Genomic DNA, 25,117 nt, shown 5'->3' with positions numbered 1-25,117 from the left:
TGATTTTTAGGTGCTTCAAATGTGAAAAGTGATGGTGATGTCTTCCTAATTGATCTTGTTATTATAAGAGAGGTCATGGATTGGCCTCACAACTTGACATTGCCTTTTTTTGCTTATCAGATCTCACATGAGTTTTCCTATTTCAGTTCTGAGTGAAAATAGCAAATCTCTCCAAGATTTGGTCCACTCTGTGAGTTTTTCTAAGAAATACTTCAATATGCTCTAAATCTACAGTTACAGTAAGTGGCATTGGCTAGTGATTTGATTTGAGAATTGAGACCATGGTCTGGATTTACTCTTTATGCATTAACACAGGTCAAATGGACAGGGACTGCATTTTAAGTCAGTAATGGAAGGCTGAAGGCTGTTTTAAACCAATCATATCAGTTTTACCCATGACTGATTGATCCCTCGAGGCAGAGCCCTGTAAGCATTTCTCCGACATGAATGGACTCTATAGAGCCTGGAGTTTCATTCATAAAATGGAGACTGAAAGGAAAAACATACAGACACACACACACATACGCACTCTGACTCTCTGGAATGTCCATTTATACAGAGCTGAAGGGTGTAGTGTTCCATCAGCTGCTGCTTTTGCCAGTTGACTGGAAGTAATGATTAATGCTCATTGGTCCTGCCTGCATGTAACCTGACACTATTTATGGCCGTGCAGTGTTCATAATGTATAGTGAACGGAGAAGACAACATTCTCAAATCAGAAACATAAACAGGAACTGGTGGGTCTGAATTCCATTCAAATATGTCATTTCAGCCACACAGTGTTTGTCTAACTTGGATTTTACAGGCAGGAAAGGGGGAAGGGAGGGATAGTTGGCTTGTGAGCTGTACTAGCATGAAGAAAGGGGAATTAGAATGGGGAGGGGAGTGTACTTTTTTAGGGTGGGATTTTTAGTTTCTTTTTAAAGAAAATGACCACGATGCTTAGGCCCAGAAATGCTTATTCCAAGTGGGTGAAATGAATATACAAAGTTTTCATGTGTGCAACTTTAAGATTTGCAATTAAATGAGACAGTTTAAGGATGTACATTTGAATCTCTCCCTGTGTGTGTGCTTCATAAAAGTGAATAAGAGAGGGAAATAAATATTTTTTTTACGAGTGTATATATCTGAGTATATATTTTTAGGTTTAGAATATTGTTATAGAATTTTTTATACTCTATCCTTTAGGGACTTAACTATTTAATAGTTTAGAGAAAAAGGAGACTTTATATTTCATAAAACATTTTTACCTAACGTGTATAACTTAATGGAAATCTTCTCAAGGAATTTTTGTCAAATTAAATAGCTGATTGTTTTTGTTATCCTGTATGTGCATTTTCTATTGAATTGCTTCTAATACAGTCTTGGAAATTTTACAAAGACAGCTATTCAAAGGCACATGTGAAAAACAGAGCAAGGCAAGACTAAAAGAACGACATGCATGTGTCATTGTGATGTATTTACTGTTCTCTGAAGTTTAGAAAAGTATCCTTAAATGTTCCGTTCTGCTAACCCTTCCACTCAGTGTGGGCGCTCACAGTCCACTGTTTTCATTCACTTGTTTTTATTATTCTTAGTGTTAAAAAATAAAACCACCCACTTTGTATGACACTGGAAACATTATACTAAACCCTGGACCTGTTAGCTATTTACTATCTGGTGTCATTTTGAGCAGGCATCGTTACCTCTTTTGTCCTCAGTTGCGTCATTCATAGAAAGGGACAAATGATCCCTATACCTTTTGTGTTTTTGTGCAGCAGTCCATGGGGCTGCGAAGAGTTGGACACGACTGAGCGACTGAACTGAACTGACTGAAGGATTCAATATGACCATGCTTGTAAATGTTAAAGTATTAAGGGTCCAGGCAATTAGAATAAGGATTTCTGTTGGTATGATTTTTATCGTTTAGAGATTTCCTCAAAGACTGTTGCTAGTTCTTGAATGAAATGCCACCGTTACATCTAACATTTACAAATACACTTTGGTGCTAAAGGACAAGACAGAATAGAGAAGTTCTTATGTTAAAGCAATCATGTTGTGTATGGCCAATAAGATACTATAGTATTAGGGTGTTTCTAATGTAGTGAAACAATCCTACTCAACTTATTACTAGGACTACCTGTGTTCAAAGCAAGTAGATGAAATCATCTGAATATTGTGGTGATCCAGGGAGAAATGAAAGTGAGAAGACAATTCCTGGTGTATTTGTTTCAGATCACGTGGATTCCAGAAAGGGAACAATTCAGTATTGAAGCTCATCGTAAAAAATTCCCCCACCTCAGAAAGTTTGGGGGGGCTTGTTTGGGCAACTAATGGTATCTTTTCTTTTAAACTTCTACTGGTTGTTAGAGTACAGTAATATCTAATATTAATAAATAGTCAAAGTTAAAATTGTACTTATTTTATGTAACTGTATTTCCTATCATTTCAGCTTTATTTTCAACTCTTAACAACAAAACCTCGACACACTTATAAAACGTGTACAACAGTGAGCCAAGTAGATCACAATAAGCCAATCCTGTTTGAAGGTGGTTGTTATTTGTGTAGGATATTGTCCTCACCCTAAAAAGAGATGCTTCCAAGAGAAGTTTGTGGTAAAAGTCTATCCTGTTATTTTAGATTATGTTGTTGTTGTTCAGTCAGTCAGTCATGTCCTACTCTTTGCCACCCCATGGACTGCAGCACTCCAGGCTTCCCTGGCCTTTAGTTCTTTTAAATTATGTAGCCTTTAAGTTTTAAAAGCATCTGACTGCAGATAACTGTTTAAGCTCTTTTTTTTTTTTTTTTTCTTTTTTAAAGCTTTGCAAGCACTATTCTGGGCATACAAAGACTGACATAGTTCTCTTTCTGTCCTCAAAGTATGTTAGCAGTAGATTCAATACATCTGAACTGTGACAAAAGAAATCTCTCTGCAGATTTTACATTATTCATTTTTACAGTTTACTAAAAATCCTAATGACAAATTTCCCATCTGAGTGTGAATGAAGTAAAACTCCAGCTTTTCTGCCTTCTTCACATGAGTTTCAATGACTAAGTTATTACATTCACATACAGATTTTGTGAGTGACAACAGATACCTCTTATAAAACTCGACGGTTTAGCCATCACACTTGATTTCGCCACACTTTAATTCAAACATACTGATACTGGGCCTTATTTTTAGAACTAATTATTTTCAGGTTTGTTCCATAATAGATTGTATGGGTGTAAAAAAAAAATTTTCTCACATTAGCATCTTTTTCAGGGAACTTCATAAAATATGTTTTCTTGATCACCTATAAAAACTATTCACGTAGCAAGTGGATATGCAGAGTCAAAGGATGACACACTAGTATGTATGTGAATAGTTCTGCTTTTAAATACATCCTTACGAAGTTTATGTTATTTACATACCCTGGAAACCTTTGGATTTTAAATGTTAAACTGTGAGTTTGCCAGGAAATGAGGAGAAACAAAAAAATTAAATTTAAGACAGACAAAACTTAGGCAAGATCTGTCATTATACTCATGTTTCTTGAATGAAATTGATGCCATTAGTTCTTGGTACAGCTCAATTTTTTTTTGGTAAATGTTTTTGCAAAACTTATTTAAACTCCTATGTTTACATTGAAATACACAAACACAGAAACATATTTCTCACCAAGTACCTGTTAATTTCTGATTTATGTCAATACACTAATTTTGGCCCTTCGCTTTTTTTTTTTTTTTTAAATTTTATTTTATTTTTAAACTTTACATAACTGTATTAGTTTTGGTTCAGGATGGGGAACACATGTATACCTGTGGCCCTTCGCTTTTAATGTGCTAAATTTTCCACCATCATCTTTATGCATTAAACAAATTTAGGTGGACCTGATTTTCTCACATCACCTCCTCAAGGAGTTAGTTAAGTGTGTAATCAATCCATCCCTGCATTGCACACTGATATGAAAGTAAAAATCACATTAAAATACAACATCCAATGTATTCCTATTTTACTGGGGTTTCTCATTTACTTTTTTGAGATTTGTATGCTTAATTAAGTTATCACAGTAATTATTTTTTTCAGGAATTTAACTACAAGCATCAAATGAAAGCAAGGTGCTTTCTCCTCTTAAATAGAATTTGCAATCTGGAGTGTTTTCAGGTTTGTACACTATTTGATGACGAACAGTTTCAACACATTGTAGGGATGTCTCATACAAATGTGGCAGATAGTTCCTCTCTGATCTGGCCTGTTCAGCTCCTAGAAATTTTAGGCAAACCATGCCCTGGAGAGGAACCTTCATTCTGTACTACAGGGTAGCACTTAGGCAAACCAGAAAAGTGCCTGGCAAATGCACAACTGCACTTCGTGAGCAGATCTTTGGTAAAGCTTCCCAAATCAGTATTATATTTCCCAATACAGCTGTAAAATGCAGGTCAAGAAACAGAAACTGAGTTTTTAGTTTCATACCTTCACATCTGTATTTAAAGGAAATTTTAACAGTATTACTAAAGGTGAAGATTAATCAAATCAGGTAGTTTAGGGTGTTAGTTTACTCTTAACTTCCCCCCACAGTGTTTAGGGCATTAAAATAACAACAGTGTTTTGCTGCTTTGAGTTTTTGCAGCATATTAGATCAGCTTTCATCACCATGAACTCATCTGTGACAAATTATAAGCAGTTCAGTTTCTGCAAGCTGATTTGGCTGTGTCTTTATGACATGCTCTTTGATCCATAAGTTTCAAAATTAAAAAAAATTATTTATCCTAAATTAAATATACATGATTCAATTTACAGACTGAATTTAAAATTTTTTAAATGAAAGTCTAAATATAGCAACAAAATTGGGGGATAATACTGTAAAAAGGAAGCTTAAAAGAAGTACCTCCAAATATTTTGAAAATATAATGGAGCATCTCACTTAAACCTTATACATCATAAATTTATAATGAATTTAAAATCAATATTTTAAATATCACAGGTTAATATATTTATGAAGAATATTATGAGTAAGCATATGAATAAGCAATGTCAGCCATCTCAGTAGATACCTTATATAAGAATAGAAAATTAAGATACAAAAATAATTTTGATACATAATTACTTTTTGTTGTAAGTACTGTGGTTCACACACTTTAAATACTTATGCGATTCACTTAAAAATAGATTCTGTTAATAATAAGTGCCTTGTATTAAATTCTTAGTGTTCTCAGAAACTGGGCATAATGTTACCCATGGCTTGTTCCATATGGTCTTATCTTTGAAGGAAATCACTGTGATTCCCATTTTACAGATGTGGAGGTTGAGAGAGATGTTAAATAAATAACAAAATGTTTTACTCCCACAAAATATCAGAACTGAGATTTCAAAACCAGGTCTCTTAGATGACAAGGTATATGTTTGTAATCACTGCCATACTAATGGTCCTAAGATTGTAATTATAGATGCATAGTAAGACAGTGTAAATATGCAGTCGCCTTAACATTTGTGCATAGGCTAAACTGCAGCTTATGATTGTCACTGAATTATGGAAGTTTTATTTCATGAATAAACATAAATGAATACGTATGAAATGCCTCTATTCCCTGCTACAAAACATTTGCCTTTGAAGTCGCCACTTGGCTAGTTTGGATCTGAGTTGAACATTTAGCAAAAGTTAAAATATAATGCCAAACTTCATTGGTTGGATTTTTTATTAGATAAGGTAGAAATGAAAGCAGCAGGCAATTTAATTAGCAGTAATTTTTCTGGGCAAGTCATTACTTTGATGAACTTCAGAGCAATGTTTATGGCTCCTAATTAACCATGTTAGTCATTTGATTGAATAATCACTTTGGAAATGTTTCTACAATTTGATTAGAGTCTGACCCACTCTGATGGTCATAAATTAACTGATATCACTTTAGGATAACATGACTTTAGTTACTTTAGGGAAATAAACTCCTCTTAACCATATTTTTTTCAGGCTTCTCTTTTCTGTATGAAGGATGCTGAATTTAAAGACAGACTGAATTTAGACAATGCAGCCAAGTGTCTCAATTTCAAGAGCTAGATGTTAATTTTATTTACCCTGAGGTGTAATAAATAGTATAAGAGCTGGCATAAACACAAATATATTCTCATATATGCATTTTTTTCTAAATTGCTGTTTGATGCTTTTTTTTTTAGAACTTAGATCATAAGTTGAACCTTTGGAAATGTAATGGAAGCCTGGCATCAGGTGTATTTTATGTTATTAATTTATGGTGAATTTTAAATTAGTATACTTTATACATCATAGATTAATAAGGAGAATTTATGAAGAATATTAAAGCACAGCAGAAAACAGTAAATCGTCCAGTTCGGTAAATACCTGAGTGTTCGTGAAATTACCCATCGAATCCTATCTTTGATGTCCAATGTCTAGTTTTCCAGAATATGCTTATTTTGTGTGATGTTGGAGTACTTTTATAAACTGGCCCTTCAACTTTCTCAGAAATGCTTGAACTTCTTTACTCCCCCTCTGGGGAGGAAGGGCTACATTTAGTCCCTCTTATATATAATAGAGTTTAACCTGTACGTTTTCTAGCTGCCTCCAGAGCCAGCCAGCTGTTTTTACAGCCACACTCCAGCTGTGCAGCAGTCAGTAAAAGTATTTTGTGGCAGGGTGTCAACATCAGTTCAACAAAATGCTTGCCTCTAAGCAGCTGCTGAGCTGATGGCAGAGTCATTAACAGAGTCCCTTCCAGGCCCAGCTGCATGAGGGACCTTATGCCTTGGCAATAAATCAAAATAACATTAAACATTAATTTGAAGTACCATTGGTTAAGAAGTTGGGATAAAATGGATTGCTAATTATTTGGTGACCCAGAAGATCAGCTCCATTGCAACCCTATTATAAGCACTGACATCAGAAAACAAGGTTTAACCCTGCCTTTTATAGGGTTAGAACTATAAACTGCTTAATACTTTAAAGAAGGCACAGCACAATAAAATGTTTGAAAATGAGTTTGACACTATTTTCAGCTTGTAAACTATTGATTGCTAGATGCTTTTTGACGTTATTGCTATTAGGGATCGCCATTAAGATGTTTTTGACTAAGATCTTATAATGTATGCTTTTTTTTCTGTGAAATGATATCTCATATTGTGGTTGACATTTATCACCAGGCAAATTTTTAGAAAATCAGATATATTTTAAAAATGGAACATTCCAGACCTAAAAAGAATGACATCTGGACTAAATAACGGTCATTATCTATTATAGCATGAAAGTTTATAGACTGATAAGAGCCTTTAGATTCCAATTCACTTAAATGCTATTACTTGTTCAGAATTACTACAAGGGGTGGAAAGGAGGTTGTATTCTTATATTAAATAGCATCCTGTAATATATATTTTAAACATCTAATTTTGTATGTGCTTAGTTGCTCTGTTATGTCTGACTCTTTGTGACCCCATGGACTGTAGCCTGCCAGGCTCCTCTGTCCATGGGGATTTTCCAAGTAGGAATCCTGGAGTGGGTTGCCATGCCCTCCTCCACGGGGTCTTCCCAACCCAGGGATAGAACTCAGGTCTCCTGCATTGCAGGCAGAGCCACCAGGGAAGCCCTTTTTTTTTTTTTTTTTTTTGTATATGTTTATTTTTGTAGATGTTGGTTTAAAATCTTTAGTAATACATACAGAAGATAGAATCAACGTAATCATGTTTATGCATTTCTGTGGAAACTGTATATGTTATATTCAGATTTTGACCCAGGTTTTAGGTACCTAAAACTTGTAAAATGTGGAACCTGCAAGAAAAAGTAAATGAAATGGCATATATAAAATTAGGCTTAAGGTCTCAGCAGCACTTTTGGAAGTGGAGGGTCTTGAGGTTGAAACTTCAGTATTCACCCTGAATTGACCTCTGTTTATGTGAGTGAACTTCCGAATTCAGAGTCAAAGAAGAGCAGACTCAGATAACATGTGACTGCGTCCTCTATTTTATATAAACATAGAAAATGACTTATTTAAAGTCATATAGCTTTATTAGTAGTAAATGAAGGACCTGAATTTTTATCTTTTGTCTCTTAAATCTGTATTTCTTTCCCCTTCCCCATATCTAGGCTGCTAAACACATTACATACATAGCCATCACGATGACTCAAGTTTAACCATTAACCAAGTTTTATTTTCTCAGGAATGAATTAAGTTGGTCATACAAGTAAGGCCTTGCTCTTAGGGTAGCAATGGTGTTTGCTATTGGATTTCTGCTGTTGGATTTGTTGCTGTTGAATTTGTTGCTGTTGGATTTCTTTTTTATAGCCTCACTGGCTTTGAATATGGCCTGTGGGCTTAACAAAATGAAAAGTCAGTCTTGTTTTTGTCTGAAGAAAAAAAAAATAGCAGTCATCTTACTAGGCTGAAGTAATTATAAGAGACATAACAATTTTGTCTTTTCATCATGATTTCTAGCCAATGTTCATGAAATAAACTATGAACGAGTCTTATATTGACCTTTGCTTTGGTTGCCACTGGGTAAACAAATTTATCCCATACATGTCCTGAAATGTCTTTTATCTCATGATGCTATTTGTTTTGAGGACTCCATCACATTTACGTGCTGTTGCTTAGCCAACCTTTAGTTTAGTCAGGTTGGTGTGGGTAAAACTTCGAATTCACACACCTGTTCAGGAGAATCACTGTTCACCATGGTATGGTTCTCAACCTTACGTCTCTTGTGCAGGCCCCACCTGCAATGTTAACTATGTGTTGACAAGTTCCCCTCAGAAGACTCGTGTCTGTTTCTGTTACTTTCCTATCTGCACTCCGTCCACTGATAACAACATGTTTTCAGCTCCAGACTTCTCTTTGACCGATGTTGTTTCCTCTTTCAGAAGTGCCTAGCTGCCACTCCATTTATATGAGGCAAGAAGGCTTCCTGACTCATCCCAGCAGAACAGAAGTTAAGTTTTCCATTATTGAAATTCTTGTAAATACTTGTCAACATAATCAGCCATCCTCAGGATGCTGTCACATTATCATGATATACGGGAAAAATCACTTAGGTCCACTAAACCATTGTTTTAAAACTTTTTGAAGTAAAAGGAAGATTTTTGGGGTCATGATCTCTTATATTTTGTTAACATGAGTCATGTGCATATAAACAGCTGATAAGTGAATTTCTCTGTTCTTTTTTGCTAACAACCATATCCTTTTAAAATAGAACATGTGCTTTATAGATCACCCACCTTACTGCTGTCTGCTGAAATGTATCTTCAAGGAATTTTCAGTTTTGCTTGAGAGAGCTAAGTCATTCTGTTGACATAAAATGCAGTTGATTTAAATACATTCACATTTAAATATCCTGGATTTTACATTTTGGGACAAGTAATTGTTAAGCCTTACATAAGAGGCTTAGAAAAGGTGTTTTTCTCATGGGTGTGTTATAGTAACTGAGGTGAGAAAGTTTTGTTCTAATGGGCATGGTATTTGCAAGGTCAGGTATGAAAGTTCTTTTATCGGGATAGACTAACCTTTAAAGTATTTCCTGAATTATGTGCACGGTCCTTGATGTCAACAGTCTGTGTCTTCAGTGAAATGACTTGGATCCATCCTTCTAGGTTGAGTCTAACATTGGTTGTTTTGCATAAATGATATCAGTAGAAGTTAACCCCTGTGTTTAAAGGAGAGTAAAATGAGATGGTAAATCCAGAATATACGAGACCAAAATTTTGCACAAATGCAATTTAATTGTTGTTGTTGTTAATATTATGTACCTACCACAGAGACCAATACTTATGAGAAATAAAACTGTGACTAAATTATGTGAAATTTCTTCCTAGTAATTGAAGATAATAGCAATTAAATGAAAGTCCCACAGTCAAGGATATTTGGGGGAGAAAATGATTGTAGAAAGCCATCAATTTATTTTGCATTTTTTCTAAGGATTTAGCAATAAAGGAAAATTCTTTTTTTTTTTTTTTTTAATCTGACTTGTCTATGAAGATGAAATCATGAGAAGGTTAATGCAACTAAATATTTCTGTAAAGGAGTGAGGGGATAAACTGTATTTGTTTCAGTTCATCAGGGTCATAATGCAAGATAAATGTCAGTAATTCTCATCTGTTTGAATAATGAAACTTGGAAGAAAACAAAAAAGAAGATAATCTGTTTTACATCGCAGGTTTGCCAGTGTTTACATAAACATTATTGGGTTAGTAATAATATCTATAGCTAACTTTCATATATTACCATGTGCCAGTCACTGTTCTAAAGTTGCATATATTAAACCATTCAGTCCTCACAACAGCCCTATAAGATAGGTGGTTTATTATCATTCCCATTTTATAGATGAGGAAACTGAGGCACAGAGGTTAAATAATCTGTCCAAGGTCACAGAGTAGAAAAGCGGAGAAGTCCTTTTCTGCCTCCATTTTTGCATTCATGGTTATATTTTGAATTGTTTGTGAGTTTTATTTCTGTCATGAATAAATGTATCCCATTTCCCCTCCACAGGCTGCATGTTTGAAAAGGGCCCCAGGCAGTTTTATGATGATACCTGTGTCGTCCCAGAGAAATTCGATGGTAGGTTTTTCATTGTGTATCAAGTGTTGATTTCTGTAAGAGGCTGTGGAGAGATCACCCTCGCCTCTCCTGAAAGCAGTCAACATCGCTACTTGAAGATTTTCATGCTCATCACTTACAGTGCACTCAAGTCTCGCTAAACTTTGCCTCTTATAAATTCCCTTTCCTTTTCCCATTAAGAAGCTTTTCTCTTTTGTCCTATGAGAGATCCCATTTTTAAAGACAGACAGAGTATCATTCTTGCTGAGCTTTATGTAGAATAAGAGAGGGCCCTTTCCATTGCCCGACTGAGTACATACAGCTTGTTGTTTGAGATGTATTGAAAGCTGATCCCGTAATTAACAAAGCGGAGCAGAAAGCTTGCTACTGTGGACGCACAGATGACTAATGTAGCCTCTTGCCTTTTATTGTTCATGAAAAGATGCATTATGGAACACAGGAGCAACATAGTTGCCCATTTAGTTAGTGATTGTGCATCCTCTTTTTTTTTTTTCCTTTGGAAGATGTTCATTACTAATGCGACATTAGTTTGTAATTGCTCCAAATGGATTTAGGAAAGCATTACCTTTTTAATATCATTTGCTGTGGCAATGAAAATGAAAACATCACCCCCACATGTTAGAAAGGGGTAAGGGGTATCAAGTTAGAGAGACTCTTCTTCTCTTGACAAAGATCGCAACAGTCAGCATCTAGAAGGAGGCTTGGGTAAAAAGCGAACAGTTGATTGACTTAGTGGTTCTTCAGAGTGGTCTCCATATTTCCTGCTTTGATTGTTTAACAGGAAATGAGCAGGGGCCTTCTGATTAGCTGATTGCACAAACCTTCAGGATCATGGCTGTAATGACTTGGTAGCTCTTGGGAGTTTTAATTGTCATTATTTAAACAGCAAAGGATATGCGCAGATTGCTCCTCTATCTCTAATTAGTTGCTTGAAGACTACTCTGTTCTCGATGCTTTTGCTACTCTTAGACTTATCAGACAGGATGACCAGTTTTGGGAATATCTGTTTCCTTAGCCTCCCTTTAAACTTGCTAAATTCATCCCAAGGTCATGGGTTAAACTCTAACACGGACCACCTTTTCAGTCTTATTCTATAATAAATGTTAGTTTTAACCTTTGAGTTTCAGAGGTGTGATGTGTGTTATTGTATTTAGCACCATTAGCAGAGTATCAAAATGCTTAAAATCTAGTATTTTTTCTCTTGAAATAAAGCAGAAAGTCTACTTTTTGGAATGACCATCATCAGTTCCTTTCATAGTTAGTGAGTTAACTTTTTAAGAAATGACGATAATTAGTATGGGCATGTAAGGAAGAAAAACAGTTCAAAATATAGACAAGATCAGGGTATAATCTAACAGGGCAAAGACAGAGTCACACTTGTCTTTGGGGAAGCTAATTGTCTTGATTATTTTTTCCCTTTGATTTTTAAATACTTCTCAGCTTCATACTAAGAAAATATTTTGGGCAAAATAGTATTGGGCTTACATTTTATAAGGAACAGAGAACAAGAAGAAAGAAAATCAAAGAATTTTTTTTTTTCCTTGTGCAAGGCGAATATGATCAGTCAGTTTTATAGGCAGAAGCAATCTAAAGGTTAGACCATTTCACAGTGTTTCATTCCATCTGCAAAATTATTCTTTCGCCCCCATGAAGATTTCTAAATCTCAGAAGGAAAAACTAAGATAAATAAAACTATCACTGAACAATATGACAAGACACTTCCATATTCTATAGCTTAGACCAAAACAGCATAATGATTTTTAGCAGCTATTGAGTGAAAAATTTTACTTGATTTTTTAAAAGTATTTTTTCTATCATTATTTCAAGAGGTGTATTTCTGTCTTCTGACCAAAGGAAAGTTTTAAAAAGCTTGTGATTTGGGCTGTTTTATAATTCACTCTTCATGTTAGTATATCACCTTAAGTATATTCTGTCTAAATTGTTTCTAAACAATTTCCGAAGGAGAGAAATTCATGCATTAATAGTGATCTGCTTATAGGGCCTTAGACATTCAATTCCCAATGTGACTGGTTCCACATATTTTTGAGACAGTTTGCTGGAGCTGGAAATGTATAATCAGTAGTCATGAAACTGAGTTGTATGTGTGTTTTTTTGTTCGTTTGTTTGCTTTTGGTAAAACCAAAACATCTGACCAGATTTAGATCAAAGAATTGTAAACTGACACCTTTATTGCTGTAATCTATTTAATAGACTTTTACAGTTTGTATGTAGCACAAACAATCCTTTCTTGTTTAAAAATACAGATTTACAGAAAACTCTGGTGTGTTCATTTTTATGTGTATATGCATTTTTGAATTGGACTTTCAGAAAAAGAATAACAAGCTAAACTCAAATAAGTGCAATATAAACAAGAGATGAGGAAAAATGAGAGAATTTTCATTTGCTGCCAGCTGAGAAAAGCATGGTGGCAATATGAAGGTGTGGTAGAAAGATAGCATGATGGTAATCCAGTATGCCTTGCATTACCCTTGATATTTTCCTGATTTTTACTTAGCTCACAGAGTTTAAGCTGCTATTAAATTTGCTTTGAAACATTTGCATTTAAATTTTCAATAGTTTGTCACATGCAAATCAATGAGGTACTTATAAATTGTAGTTTGCAAATTTTAATTTGTATAAATAAAATGCCTGCAGCTTAAAATTGATTACTCCCTCTCCACTGTTGCTTAGTAGTGTGTGTGTGTGTATGTGTGCGTGCACATGTGTGTGTGTGAGTCACTCAGTCATGTCCGATTCTGCGACTCCATGGACTGTATAGCCTGCCAGGCTTCTCTGTCTATGGACTACCCAAGAGTGGGTAGCCTTTCCCTTCTCCAGGGGATCTTCCTGTCTCAGGAACTGAATCTGGAACTCCCACATTGCAGGCAGGTTCTTTACCATCTGAGCCACCAGGAAAGCCCTGCTTAGAGCAGTAAGAGATGGCATTAACAATGACGTAAAGAAGTAGGATTAGATACTATAGTTTTTAAAATGTATCTGAAGAAAAAAAAAGATACAGCGTTTTTATAAGTCAATGACATCTGCGCATTTATTTTGCCCTGTGTGCATTTATATTGACCTATGCGTAGTTATCTGTAAGTTTGTAGATTCCTGGTTTATATTCAACCATTTAACTGTGTTAAATCCCTATTTAATGAAAAAGATATTTTTCATAGAAACTTTTAAATTAGTTGTGGTTTAACCATTTTTAGTGATTATTTTAATATAAATTTTATATAAATGTCATAATAATGCTAATCATAGAAACTTAAAATGTTTTTAATTTAGGAGACATAAAACAAGAGCCAGGGATGTATCGGGAAGGACCCACATACCAGCGGCGGGGATCACTTCAGCTCTGGCAGTTTTTGGTAGCTCTTCTAGACGACCCTTCAAATTCCCATTTTATTGCCTGGACTGGGAGAGGCATGGAATTTAAACTGATTGAGCCGGAAGAGGTGAGTTCCATAGATTCTATTTAGGGAAATCAGCTATGTCATAATAGAAAGACACATACTTGATTAATATGCCAAAAATTCACTTTTTAATGTTAAAACTTTAGGGGAACGTTGTGAGTGAAAAGGTAGTCCAAAGGAAAAAAAAAAAAAGCAGGCATACATGTAAAATAAGAAATGAATGTGTTACAGGCTTGTTCCAGTTGAATACCATCCCATAGAACTGATGCTGAAGAAAATCAGCGGGAAGTTTACTGTGCGTGCGCGCTAAGTCACTCAGTTGTATCTGACTCTGTAGGGCAGGGCCTGGGCCTTCTCTAAAGGTGCTTCTAAGTTGGGCATGTTGGATGGTCTTTGAGAAAGAGAGGAACGTGCATCAGGTTCAACTCATTTTAGGGAGAGAGGAATCGTTCTTGAGAATTAGAAGTTATTAACTGGACAATCTTGATTTTTGGCAGGAGGGTCGGAGAGAAACATTTAGAGGACTAAGTCATGTGTAAGAGGGCTGTCGGGGAGACACAGCTGTGGGAATACAGGCACTCAAAGGCCGCAGTGGGAAACTCTCACTCCTTAGGTGTCTCTTAGGAGACACAGACCCATAGGAATATTGTTTCCCTTTGATTAATGGTGATACCTGTTTCGGATCAGCTGGGCGATATATACTCCATTGGAAGGTAAGAATAAAGTTTAAAATGTCACCATGATACCTAAGAAATTGCCAGAATGAGAGGACTCTGGATAGAGATACAATGGGTAAATGGAGCTCCTTTCACTCTGTTCAGTTGTCTTACCCACTTCTAACCTGCCCTTGTGTACATACAAGTGGAGTATTTTCCTATAACACTTCCCAGTTCAATGTTTATTCTTCTCGGGAGTAGCTTTAGATTTAAGCCCACTGTTATTATATACAGTGTAACCTACCAAATAGCATTTGGACCTCCAGGGAAAGGTGACGTTTTATATTTATTTACACTTTTGGAAGAATTTTCTCTGTGCTGGGTCTTGGTGGCAGTGTGCAGTCTTCTCATGTGGTAGCTTGTCTTGTTGTGGAGCAGGGTCTCTAAAGCACAGGATCAGTGGTTGTGACATACCAGCTTTAGCTGTCCCTCAACAGGTAGAATCTTCCTGGACCAGGAATCGAACCCAGGTGCCCCACATTGGCAGGCAGACTCTCAACCACTATACCAGCAGGGAAGTTTGAAGGGCCAACTTTCATTAAAGTTTGTGTCTTTTCATGAAAGATGCTTTCTCTCTTTACATTAGCTGAGAAAGCATTGGGAGACTTTTAGCTAACATGGCTATGACTAAACACCCCAGAAAAGTAAAAAAAAAAAAATTCAGAGATATCTATTTTTTTTAACTTAAATTAATTTGTTTCATGTAGATTTGACATCTACAACCTAGGCTAATGGACCTATATACATCTTATATTATCTGCTTTGTGAGTCCATGTATTCAGTCATAATCAGATAATATGTCCTAATTTGATATCCAGAAGATAAGATGATAGTACTTGTAAAGATTTAAGGGATTTATCTGATTCGAGTATGGATTGAATAAAGTATGAAATGAGAAGAACTAATGAGCACAATTAAGTCTACTCCAGGTTATATCAATGAGAGGGTATGTTTCCATCTTCTTTAGCCCCACACCAAGTATACACAGATACATGCATAATACCTACCCACACACAGAGGGCTCAGGATCAAAACTGTAAGTATCCATTATCAAGTATGGGCTAAATGTTTGGGTAGTTGAATTTTGTATTGTGTCTAAAACTTAATTTGGCTTGATTTGGCTGTCAAAGGAAACTCATTTTTATGTAGATGTACTTAAATAATTTAAGTGAAAGAACCACAAAAATGTGAAGCACTAAAGATTGAGGCTAGAATCACTTAACATAAAGTAATTTGAAAGCCTGTTAAGTAATGATGAGAATGTGAGCTCTTCATCTCATGAAAGATGTTAATAATCACTGCAAGAGTTGGTTCATGCTAGACCTTAAGGACATCCAGCAGGGATTTATATCAGTTACTTCTGTCCATCTGTGATTAAAGTGAGCAGAAACAGAATTTTTTTATTGTTGCCATGGGCTTCCCTGATAGCTCAGCTGGTAAAGAATCTGCTTTAAATGCAGGAGACCACAGTTCGATTCCTGGGTCAGGAAGATCCCCTGGAGAAGGGAAAGGCTACTCACTCCAATATTCTGGCCTAGAGAATTCCATGGACTGTATTGTCCATGGGGTCGCAAAGAGTAGGACGGCCTTCACTTTCACTTTCATTTGTTAAGATGGGGGTATTACTGAATTACATCAGTGATTATTGATCCACTTAGAAGTGTAAAAATTCTTAGGCAAGTGATTAAGTTCTTTATGTGTTGACTTTTAAGCTGATCCTGTTGAAACAACTAGAATAGGAGACTTGACCAGGAGACCATTATGTTACATCGGATTGTGAATCTCTGTGACTTTTTAATTTTTTTTAGTCTAGAAGGAATACAATTATATCTGTTCTTATGACAAACTAGCATTTAGATACCTTTTCTGTGGCAGACTCTTAAAGTAAAAAAAGAGCTGAGGAATTCAGCGAGTCCGCAGACCATTTCCAAAGAGTAACTAACTCCCTGGCAATAACGAAGTAAGCACTGAACGTCTCCGAAGGCCTTTTGTTCAAAATGAAACATTCCATTTCTGATTGCTGCATTGCTCACTGCTGCAATTGCTTCCATCAGGCAATGACTCTGCTGTTTATGTTTAAATTTCTTCTTTGGGAAGTGTTTGTGAAATTCCTTTAGTCTCCGTGGCCCCTGGTCACCCTCTTCTTTCAATCACACAGCAGTTCTTTGAGGGTCTGTGACAGCGCAGCTCATGAAAGGTGGCTGTGAAACCATCCTTGTTGGAATTACTTTAAGTTCCACTTGTTTATATTCCATCTTGCAGTTTAAAATGATACGGAGTGAGATTTCAGTCTTGCCTTGATCATCTGCTCCGTGTGTTTAGGATAACTTCAGCAAGCGCATAATCTTTACCTTCTCTTCTTTGAGATACTTAAAATTATGGTATCTTATTTTTGAATTAATCATGGGTTCAAGGAACAGTTAATGACATAGCAAAGCATCTACAGGACACAGCATGCTAAGTCACTGCAGTTGTGTCCAACTCTTTGCAACCCCATGCACTATAGCCTACCAGGCTTACCTTGTCCATGGGGATTCTGCAGGCAAGAATACTGGAGTGGGTTGCCATTTCCTCCTCTGGGGGACCTTCCTGACCCAGAGATCAAACCCACATCTCTTACATCTCCTTTATTCACAGGTGGGTTTTTACTACTAATGCCACCTAAGTAGAAGTCTTTTGGTAATATTCAAGATTGTTGAGCTGGAAGAGTTATCGAGAAGTCTGATAGCCAGGCCCAGGTTGCGGTTTCTAGGTTTACTGTTGCATATTCAAGCATGATTTTTAAAAATAAATTGAATAATATTAATAATTGAACAATTACATTGTCCTATTTAATTCATTTGACCATAAGGGTAACTGCTATAGTGCTACAGAGATCTTTCCACTCTCCTCACTGACAGCCAGCGTTTTCATTGGAAAGAACGTTATAAGGAAGTTACTACAAGCATTGTCACCGTTGTACACGCTAATGTTGAAAATGGTCCTTTGGCTGGATTAGTGGTGATTGTGATGGGCCATTCGTGAGGGCTGGATGGACTTTCTTAGTTGTTGGATGGTCTAACCTGTCCTGGAAGTTTTTATGTTATCTGTTCATTTTAAGTTTCAGTCTTTTAAAACAATTTTACTATGATAGGAACACAACATGGGATGTATCTTCTTATCCAGTTTTTAAGTGCTTGGTCCAATATTGTAAACTAGAGGCACAGTGTTAAAGCAGATTTCTAGATCTCATTCCTTTATCTTCCATAACGTGTCTGTATCTCCTAGGCATATGGGTATGTCTCATTTTCCTCAACTTTATGATAAATGTGATATTGAAATAGCTCTAAAAATAAATTTGATTGTTTTAATATGTCTGCTGATACCCACAGTGCTGTGAATTAGCTGGCATCAGAAAAGTCAAACTCTGCTTACAATATTTAAAAAAAAGGCATCTTTTTCTCCCTAAAGACCTCCTTTGGGGAGAGAGAAAGTTGTTGTTAAGTTTGTCGCAGGTTATTTTGCTTTCTAGGTATATCCTGGTGAGCTAGAAAAAAATTATTAAGAAATGCCAAAGTATTCAGAAATTGTTGTTCAGTTTAAGGAGATACTGATAATTTATTTTCACATCCCCTCCAGGTTTGTAGGCTCTTCAGTTGTCCTGTCTGTTAAAGATTCACTGATGTCCATTGTTAGCTGTTTAAAAGATGTTTTATTTAGAAAGTATTGCTTTCACTTATTATTGCCACTTGCCCATCACACTATTGCTCCCAACATTTACATTAAAATTAAGTTTATCTTAATTAATGAAATTAATTAATGGGTTGATTAATATTAATGGAATCCATTAGTTAATGCATTAATTAATGGAATATTAATGTGTGTCTGTCACTGTGACTTTCTATTTGGAGATACATAGTCACAGGGATGTGACATCTCATATTTTGCTTTTAAAAAGTATACTGATGGTATGTGACTAAATTACATTGTATCTTCATTCAGGAAATAGAAATTAGTGAGAGAGAAAATAGGAAAGATCAGTGTTTTTTAAAGAAAAAAAACAAACAAACCACAGAGAAAGGTTATTGCTAATAAAATAGAGTATTTCTGCAAAGCATTCTATAAGATTTTGGTATATGACACACAACAACTTGGAATTCTGAGAACTTGAAGGAGAATGCTAACCCAATTAGAAAATGCTCTCTCCAGGTTGCCTAGGTATAAACGGGTGCTGCAATTTCTGCTCAGATGAAGCAAAAGTGGAAATTAATGAGGATGTGACTTTGACTGGGGTCACAAAAGCAGGCTACCCTGTTCTGGATCATCTACAGCTAGCCCAGGGTCGTGGGGACGGAGGGGATACAGATTCATTGAGGAAGGAGGTTTTGCTAAAGCTCTATTGAAGAACTTTGTCTTTGCCAGAAAAGTTGCACTTCCAAAGCCATATTATAAAAAGCTCAGAGATTGTTCATGAAACCACAAAATGGATATTCTTCTTTAGAGATTTTTGTTGGTGGACTCATATACATGGTGACCTTTTTTGCTTCCTTCTTATTTTTAGCATCTAATTACTCTTCTTTAAATGAATGCTTAATTCTACCAGTTTAGTATTGACTGCACTTTTTTTATTTTCTGATGCTGCTTCAGGCAATAAAAATTATGTACAGTTCATCTTACTAATTTGTGCACACTATGCCACTTGTCTTTAGCCAGTGTGTTTTAGCCACTGTCAAGCAGGGTATCTTTTTTCCTTTGATTTATCATAACCTCAAAAACACCTTTACCAAGAGATCTTTATTTATAGATAAAGTTGCTCTTGATCTTTAGTTTTTAATCTGAAAAAGAAATAAGAAGGAAAAAGCAGAAAGGAGACCTCAGAAGGGGAAATATGCCTCATTTTGGTGAATTGCAGCCTGTTCATTCCCGTTGTCAACACATTCCCTTATTTCCATTTAACTTTGTATCCAAAACAATAGTGACAATGAATTCTATTGTGATGTTTCAGAATGATCACTTAGTGCCTGGTTGCAAAAGCAAACCAGGACTCAGGAAATGCAGATCATGATAGCTTTTGCCTCTTATACATATGCCATTGATTTGGATATGTTTTAGATGGTTTGGAAGTAATTAATGAATTAACTTAATTGTTATGAAATATGTTGATAAGATAATACTTAACACAACAATGTGATTCTGTCTCAATGGCAGGTGGCCAGGCGTTGGGGGATTCAGAAAAACAGGCCAGCTATGAACTATGATAAACTTAGCCGTTCACTCCGCTATTATTATGAGAAAGGAATCATGCAAAAGGTGAGCAGCTAACACAGCATTAAAATTTATTGAAATGTTTCACATTCATCCGCATGTCATACTTCAAAGCCACATATCATTGCATTGCTGAAGCAAGGTTTTCACTCACTTTAACGTATGCTTAGCTGTTGGTTTTCCTATTACAAGACCTTCTGTTTATAAATTTATGAGCATTATAGGCAAATGTGTAATACAAAATAGGAGATTTTCTGTAAGTCCCCACTTAGCTGTGTTTGGTTAAAAAAATCCTGCTTTAGTACTAATATGGCAATATATGTCCCCAAAAGTTGTTGACATTTTGCTCATTCTCCACAATTATACAGTTTTGAATATTAGCTGAATGTTTCCTTTCCTCCTCTTTTTCTGATTCTTAAAACAGAGCATTTCTTGTTCTCATTCTGAAAAACATCTTTTCTTGGCTGATTTCATTACTTGACAGCTTAACATCTTAAACAGTTGATTTGAAATAAGTATTTAATCTTGTCTTGTTGGCATAATGACATTAAATATGCTTTATTTCAAATGAGTGTGTCTTAATATTTCAAGGTAGCTTGTTTAAAAAGTGTGAGACAAAACAAATGAATTACACTTGGGACAAAGTCTAAAATTTTTGAAGAAGGTAATGAATAAATAAAGATAAAACATTTGGGTATTTGTTATTATTAATATCCTTCAGCCTTGCATTGTGCTCAATCTATTAGTCTTGACTGTGAACGGCGTTTTAGGATTTATCCATTGTGAACGTTACATTATAGTTTCATTATGTGTCCTTTGTTCATTTGTGGAAACATGAACATAGTTACATATTACAGATCATGGCATAGTTTTATGTCACCATGCTGCTGCTACTGCTAAGTCGCTTCAGTCGTATCCGACTCTCTGCGACCCCATACACAGCAGCCCAACAGGCTCCTCCGCCCCTGGGATTCTCCAGGCAAGAACACTGGAGTGGATTGCCATTTCCTTCTCCAATGCATGAAAGTGAAAAGTGAAAGTGAAGTCGCTCAGTCATATCCGACTCTTTGTGACCCCATGGACTGCAGCCCACCAGGCTCCTCCATCCATGATTTTCTAGGCAAGAGTACTGGAGTGGGGTGCCAGTGCCTTCTCCGTAGCTATTCTCTCCATAGCTATTGTCACCATAGCTATGCCAAGAAAAACTATACCAGTTGGTCCATGACAATGGTAAAAGAAGAGGGGGAAATAGCATCATTTGGGCTTTCTGGACCAAAGGCAATCTGGTGTCTGGTTAGCCAGCCAATAAGTTAGAACTTCAAAGAGCCTTAAAAGATAAAGCTGAATTGGATTCTTAATTGCTTCCTGTTTCCCTGAATCTCACCCTCAAATTGTAAAACCAGTTACTATCTGCTCCATCTTCTCCATCTCAGTCCTGGTGTCTTTTTTTTTAGTTCTTCCCTTTCTTTCACCAACCACTCCCGTTCACAGCCAACCTTTTGCAGATACATACCATCCTTTCAGTTTTCATCACCGTCTTCATAATCGGGCATAGCAAGTAAACGGGCACAGTAGGTCCTCTGCGGGTCCCCTGCGCAGTGGTACACAGCAGTAACAAATGCAGTCATGACTTTGGTTTGCATGTTAGTGTCGTGTTAGATGACTGGTTTTGAACAGATTCTTCTGCTAGTAAGCAGCAATATTCTTTCCAAATGAAGCTGCTGTGATCGTTAAATGAAATAATATGCTTGAGACACTTGCCTTGTACCTGGTGCAGTGAAAGTCTCCAGCAGATGGTATCTGTGAATAAATCTTGCACCTTGAAGCCAAGACATATTTAGCTTGTATATCTTGACTAGTAAGCCCTTTATTAAAGGGAGCAGTCACAGAGGCTAAAAAGTATCTCAAAATATCTAATCATACCTCAACTTTTACACAGTGTTTAAAGGGGTATCTGCAGGATGTTATGTCTGTTCTTAGATATTCTCAAAGGTATTCAAACTTATGCTTATTATTGATATCATTATTTCCATATCCCCATTTATTTATCCAGTTATCACACATCCCATTTACCTCTTATTTTAAGAAAATAATAAGGCAAGATGCTTTCAAATGATCAAATGATAGCATAGATGTTGGAATACAGAGAAAAATGTTGTGGCTCCTCATATTTTCCCTATTAGGCTGTAAATGCCAAGGTAAACTCTTAGTAACTATTTATCAGCCAACATAGGATAGCAAAATGTGTACTTAACAGGCCTTTTGGGTATCACATATGATATAAGGAAGAATAGACCGTTTAAAGGTGAAAATGCAAAAGTTGAAGTGTACTTATAACTAGTACAACAATCAAGGCTTTCGACAGTTTTTGCAGACATGCATATTTACTCATTACACATGTTGAGCCAGCCTACTTGCTGCTCTCTGATACACCTGTGGCTTTCTCATTGCTTCATTTTCTCCCTGATAACATAATGGATAAGTAAGTCCTAAGATAGTCATTCAGAGGAAAATTGTGCAGTCCTTTAAAAAAAATATGAGGCAGAATTACATATTTTAATGTGTAGGGGAAAATATTTATCTGATGATGCTTGTATATGAACTTAAAATTCTCTGTATATGTAGTGTATGTCAAAGAATATTAAGTGAAAAATTAAAAAATACAACCAAAGTGTATCAAAACATGAAAGAAAGCCTGATTATTTCAGTAGCTATGAAGGAAGAAATGGTGAAGTAATGATTATTATACATTATAATAGACGATACATGTATATGTTTTTACTTCAAAATTTAGAAGTGCCTAAATAAAAGTATATATAGACATTTAAGTATTGGTTATTTCTGAATGATATAATCAAATTATTATTTCTTTTGGCTTAATCTGTAATTTCAAGTTTTCCTCCAATATTACTGTACTATTCTTGAAATTTTAAGAGTTAACACATAATTTAAATAGCTAGCCTTTCAAAGCTCAGTTCAAAAGATAACCTCCTGGTTTAATTCTGATTCATCTCTCTTGCAAAATTAATGTTTTACCTAAGCATTACTATTTATATATACTCAATGTATAACATTGTCCATATTGTAATTGTATTACTAATAAGAGGATTCATTATGTTCCTTAATTGTTTATCAGACCTTGTTCTAAACTCTGTGGCATTTAACATAATCCAATAAATAGAGTAGTAGCTCTAAATATGTTTACTGAAAGAAAAAGTAAAGCAGTGTATCAAGGCAGGGTCCTTAAGAGATTTTATAATGCTGATTGCATATCATACATTTTAATTCCCCACAATGACTTATAAAATAATTTCTAATTATAACCACTAGCAACAGGTTGTACAAAAACATTCCAGTAGTCTAAAGCAAAGCAAATGGCTCCTTCTCAGTGGCCACAAGCAAAACAAAGCCAGTTATTAAATGCTCTGAGATATGCTGGCCAATTACTTCATTTTTTTTCTCAAAATACTTTGAACAAAGGAATAACATGAAAACTGGGATTTAGTATTGTTGAGCTTTGTTTCTGATAGGGCCTATTTTTACTTTTGTGGCAGTTTCACCATTTCACCTTTATGAACTTAATTTCCTTTTTATAAAGGGCTAAAGTGAATAAACTTATGCCAGACTCCTCTGTTTGCATGCCCTGTGCTCGAAACTTCCATCTCAGTCTTGGAACAGGCTTTCCAAGAAGCCATCGCTGCCTCCATTTCATCAAAAAAAAGGGGAACCGAGGGTGGTTTAAGAAACTTGTAAGTGTTGGCTGTTTTCAAGCCTAAGGATATTCACAGTATTTGAATTCTCTTGAAGTCTCGAAATTGGTTTCTCTTATAGGGTTAAAAAAAAAAAACAAAAAATCCAGGGCAAAAAACATTCTAAGTCTGAGTCTAGAACAACAGTGCTCTTTGGTAGTTTTTACCCTACAAACAAGCACAGACAGTTTATAAACCATGAATTCACCATTCCCCCACGTTACAAAGCAACTAGCAGAGGTGTTGAGTAATTTCCACCTTTCTAAAATTACTGAACTCAACATACACACACACAGTCAGTATCGAACTTAATACAAAGAACTGTATTCATCCACTCCCACCCCCTACCCCAAACCCTCTGGGCTTTTGAGAAGCTCAGCATTGTCTATTAATGGCAGCGGGGGAGGGCTGTATTTGTTTCACTCAATTGTTTATAATTTCCTAGAGAAGCATTACTCTTCAAAATTTAAGTTTGGGACGTGTCATTTCCTACAAATTACGCTCCTTCTCCTTTATTTCAGGCAGCTGTCACATTTCTTTTTCTCATTTCCTCCCTACGTATTGTATATTTTAAATTCCTTTCACTTTTTTTACACCTCTTAATTCAATTTGACACTATATACACATCCTTAACGTCTGTCTAAGGCATCTTGCTTTCATTTTTAAAAGTGATGTACCCAGGATAATACTGCCCTGTTGATCCATCTTTCATTTAAATAAGGCTATGCGTCTTTCTTTTTTCAGATGAGAATATACAGCGCAAAAGAAAAAAATTAAAGGAAAGAGAAAGAATAGTTCATCCTGCGAATCAGTGAAGCACTAGTCTAGTCTTATTAGGAACACAATCCATTTTTTTCTTTTAAGGTTTGAAAGTTTAGCTTTTCTATAATTTCGGAATGTTAAGAGGGAAACACTACACTTTAAATGTCTTGTTATTTTATAAGTACAAAAGCTATTACCTTTTCAAACAGAGGGGAAAAAAATTTAATGTGAGATGCCTGCATAAAATCATTGATTTTTTTCCCCCCAAATAACAATGTAAGTTTACATTTATATTAAAACAACAAACTGCTAAGTTTCCAGTTTTATCTAAAATGAATGTAATTATCACTCAAGGTCAGCATTTTGCATTTCCCTCGCTTGAACTGTAATTTATCCCACAAAGTGAGGAATTTTTTTTTCCCCCATCTGTATCTGTTAATACTTGATTGCCTTTTCTTTTGTTATCCATCCTTTCTGGAGCATTAAACCATGTTTTTGTTCATTTCTCTCCCTGCATTCCCCATTTGGGAATGGTGAAGATGAGGTTGTGTTTTTATGTGTGTGTGTTTTAATTGAGGTGTAATTGACGTAATGACCTTGCTTCCAATGTAAAATATAATGATTGGATATCTGTATCTCTTGCAAAACGCTCACTATTCTAAGTTTAGGTACCATCCCGACATCCCACATAAGGATGGGCTTTTTCTTCCATGTTTCC

General features: G+C 35.7%; 1 protein-coding gene across 5 annotated transcripts in view; it reads left to right on the top strand.

Moving 5' to 3' along the window:
* ETV1 (ETS variant transcription factor 1) overlaps window positions 1–25,117 on the top strand; it is a 98,534-nt gene that overhangs the window by 70,468 nt on the left and 2,949 nt on the right. For 3 of the 5 annotated variants that reach the window (XM_055589887.1, XM_055589885.1, XM_055589888.1), the window contains 4 exons: window positions 8,823–8,891; window positions 10,444–10,512; window positions 13,801–13,970; window positions 19,832–19,933. In XM_055589887.1, the coding sequence (XP_055445862.1) occupies window positions 8,823–8,891; window positions 10,444–10,512; window positions 13,801–13,970; window positions 19,832–19,933 (410 nt within the window). Of the gene's footprint in view, window positions 1–667; window positions 738–8,822; window positions 8,892–10,443; window positions 10,513–13,800; window positions 13,971–19,831; window positions 19,934–25,117 lie in introns of those variants that run through there. The other 2 variants (XM_055589889.1, XM_055589890.1) reach the window with 2 other exon arrangements.

Source organism: Bubalus kerabau, chromosome 8 (assembly GCF_029407905.1).
Source record: "Bubalus kerabau isolate K-KA32 ecotype Philippines breed swamp buffalo chromosome 8, PCC_UOA_SB_1v2, whole genome shotgun sequence".
Classification (NCBI taxonomy): Eukaryota; Metazoa; Chordata; class Mammalia; order Artiodactyla; family Bovidae; genus Bubalus; species Bubalus kerabau.
Note: the sequence above shows the minus strand (reverse complement) of the source record. Positions and strands in the feature narration are given on the sequence as shown.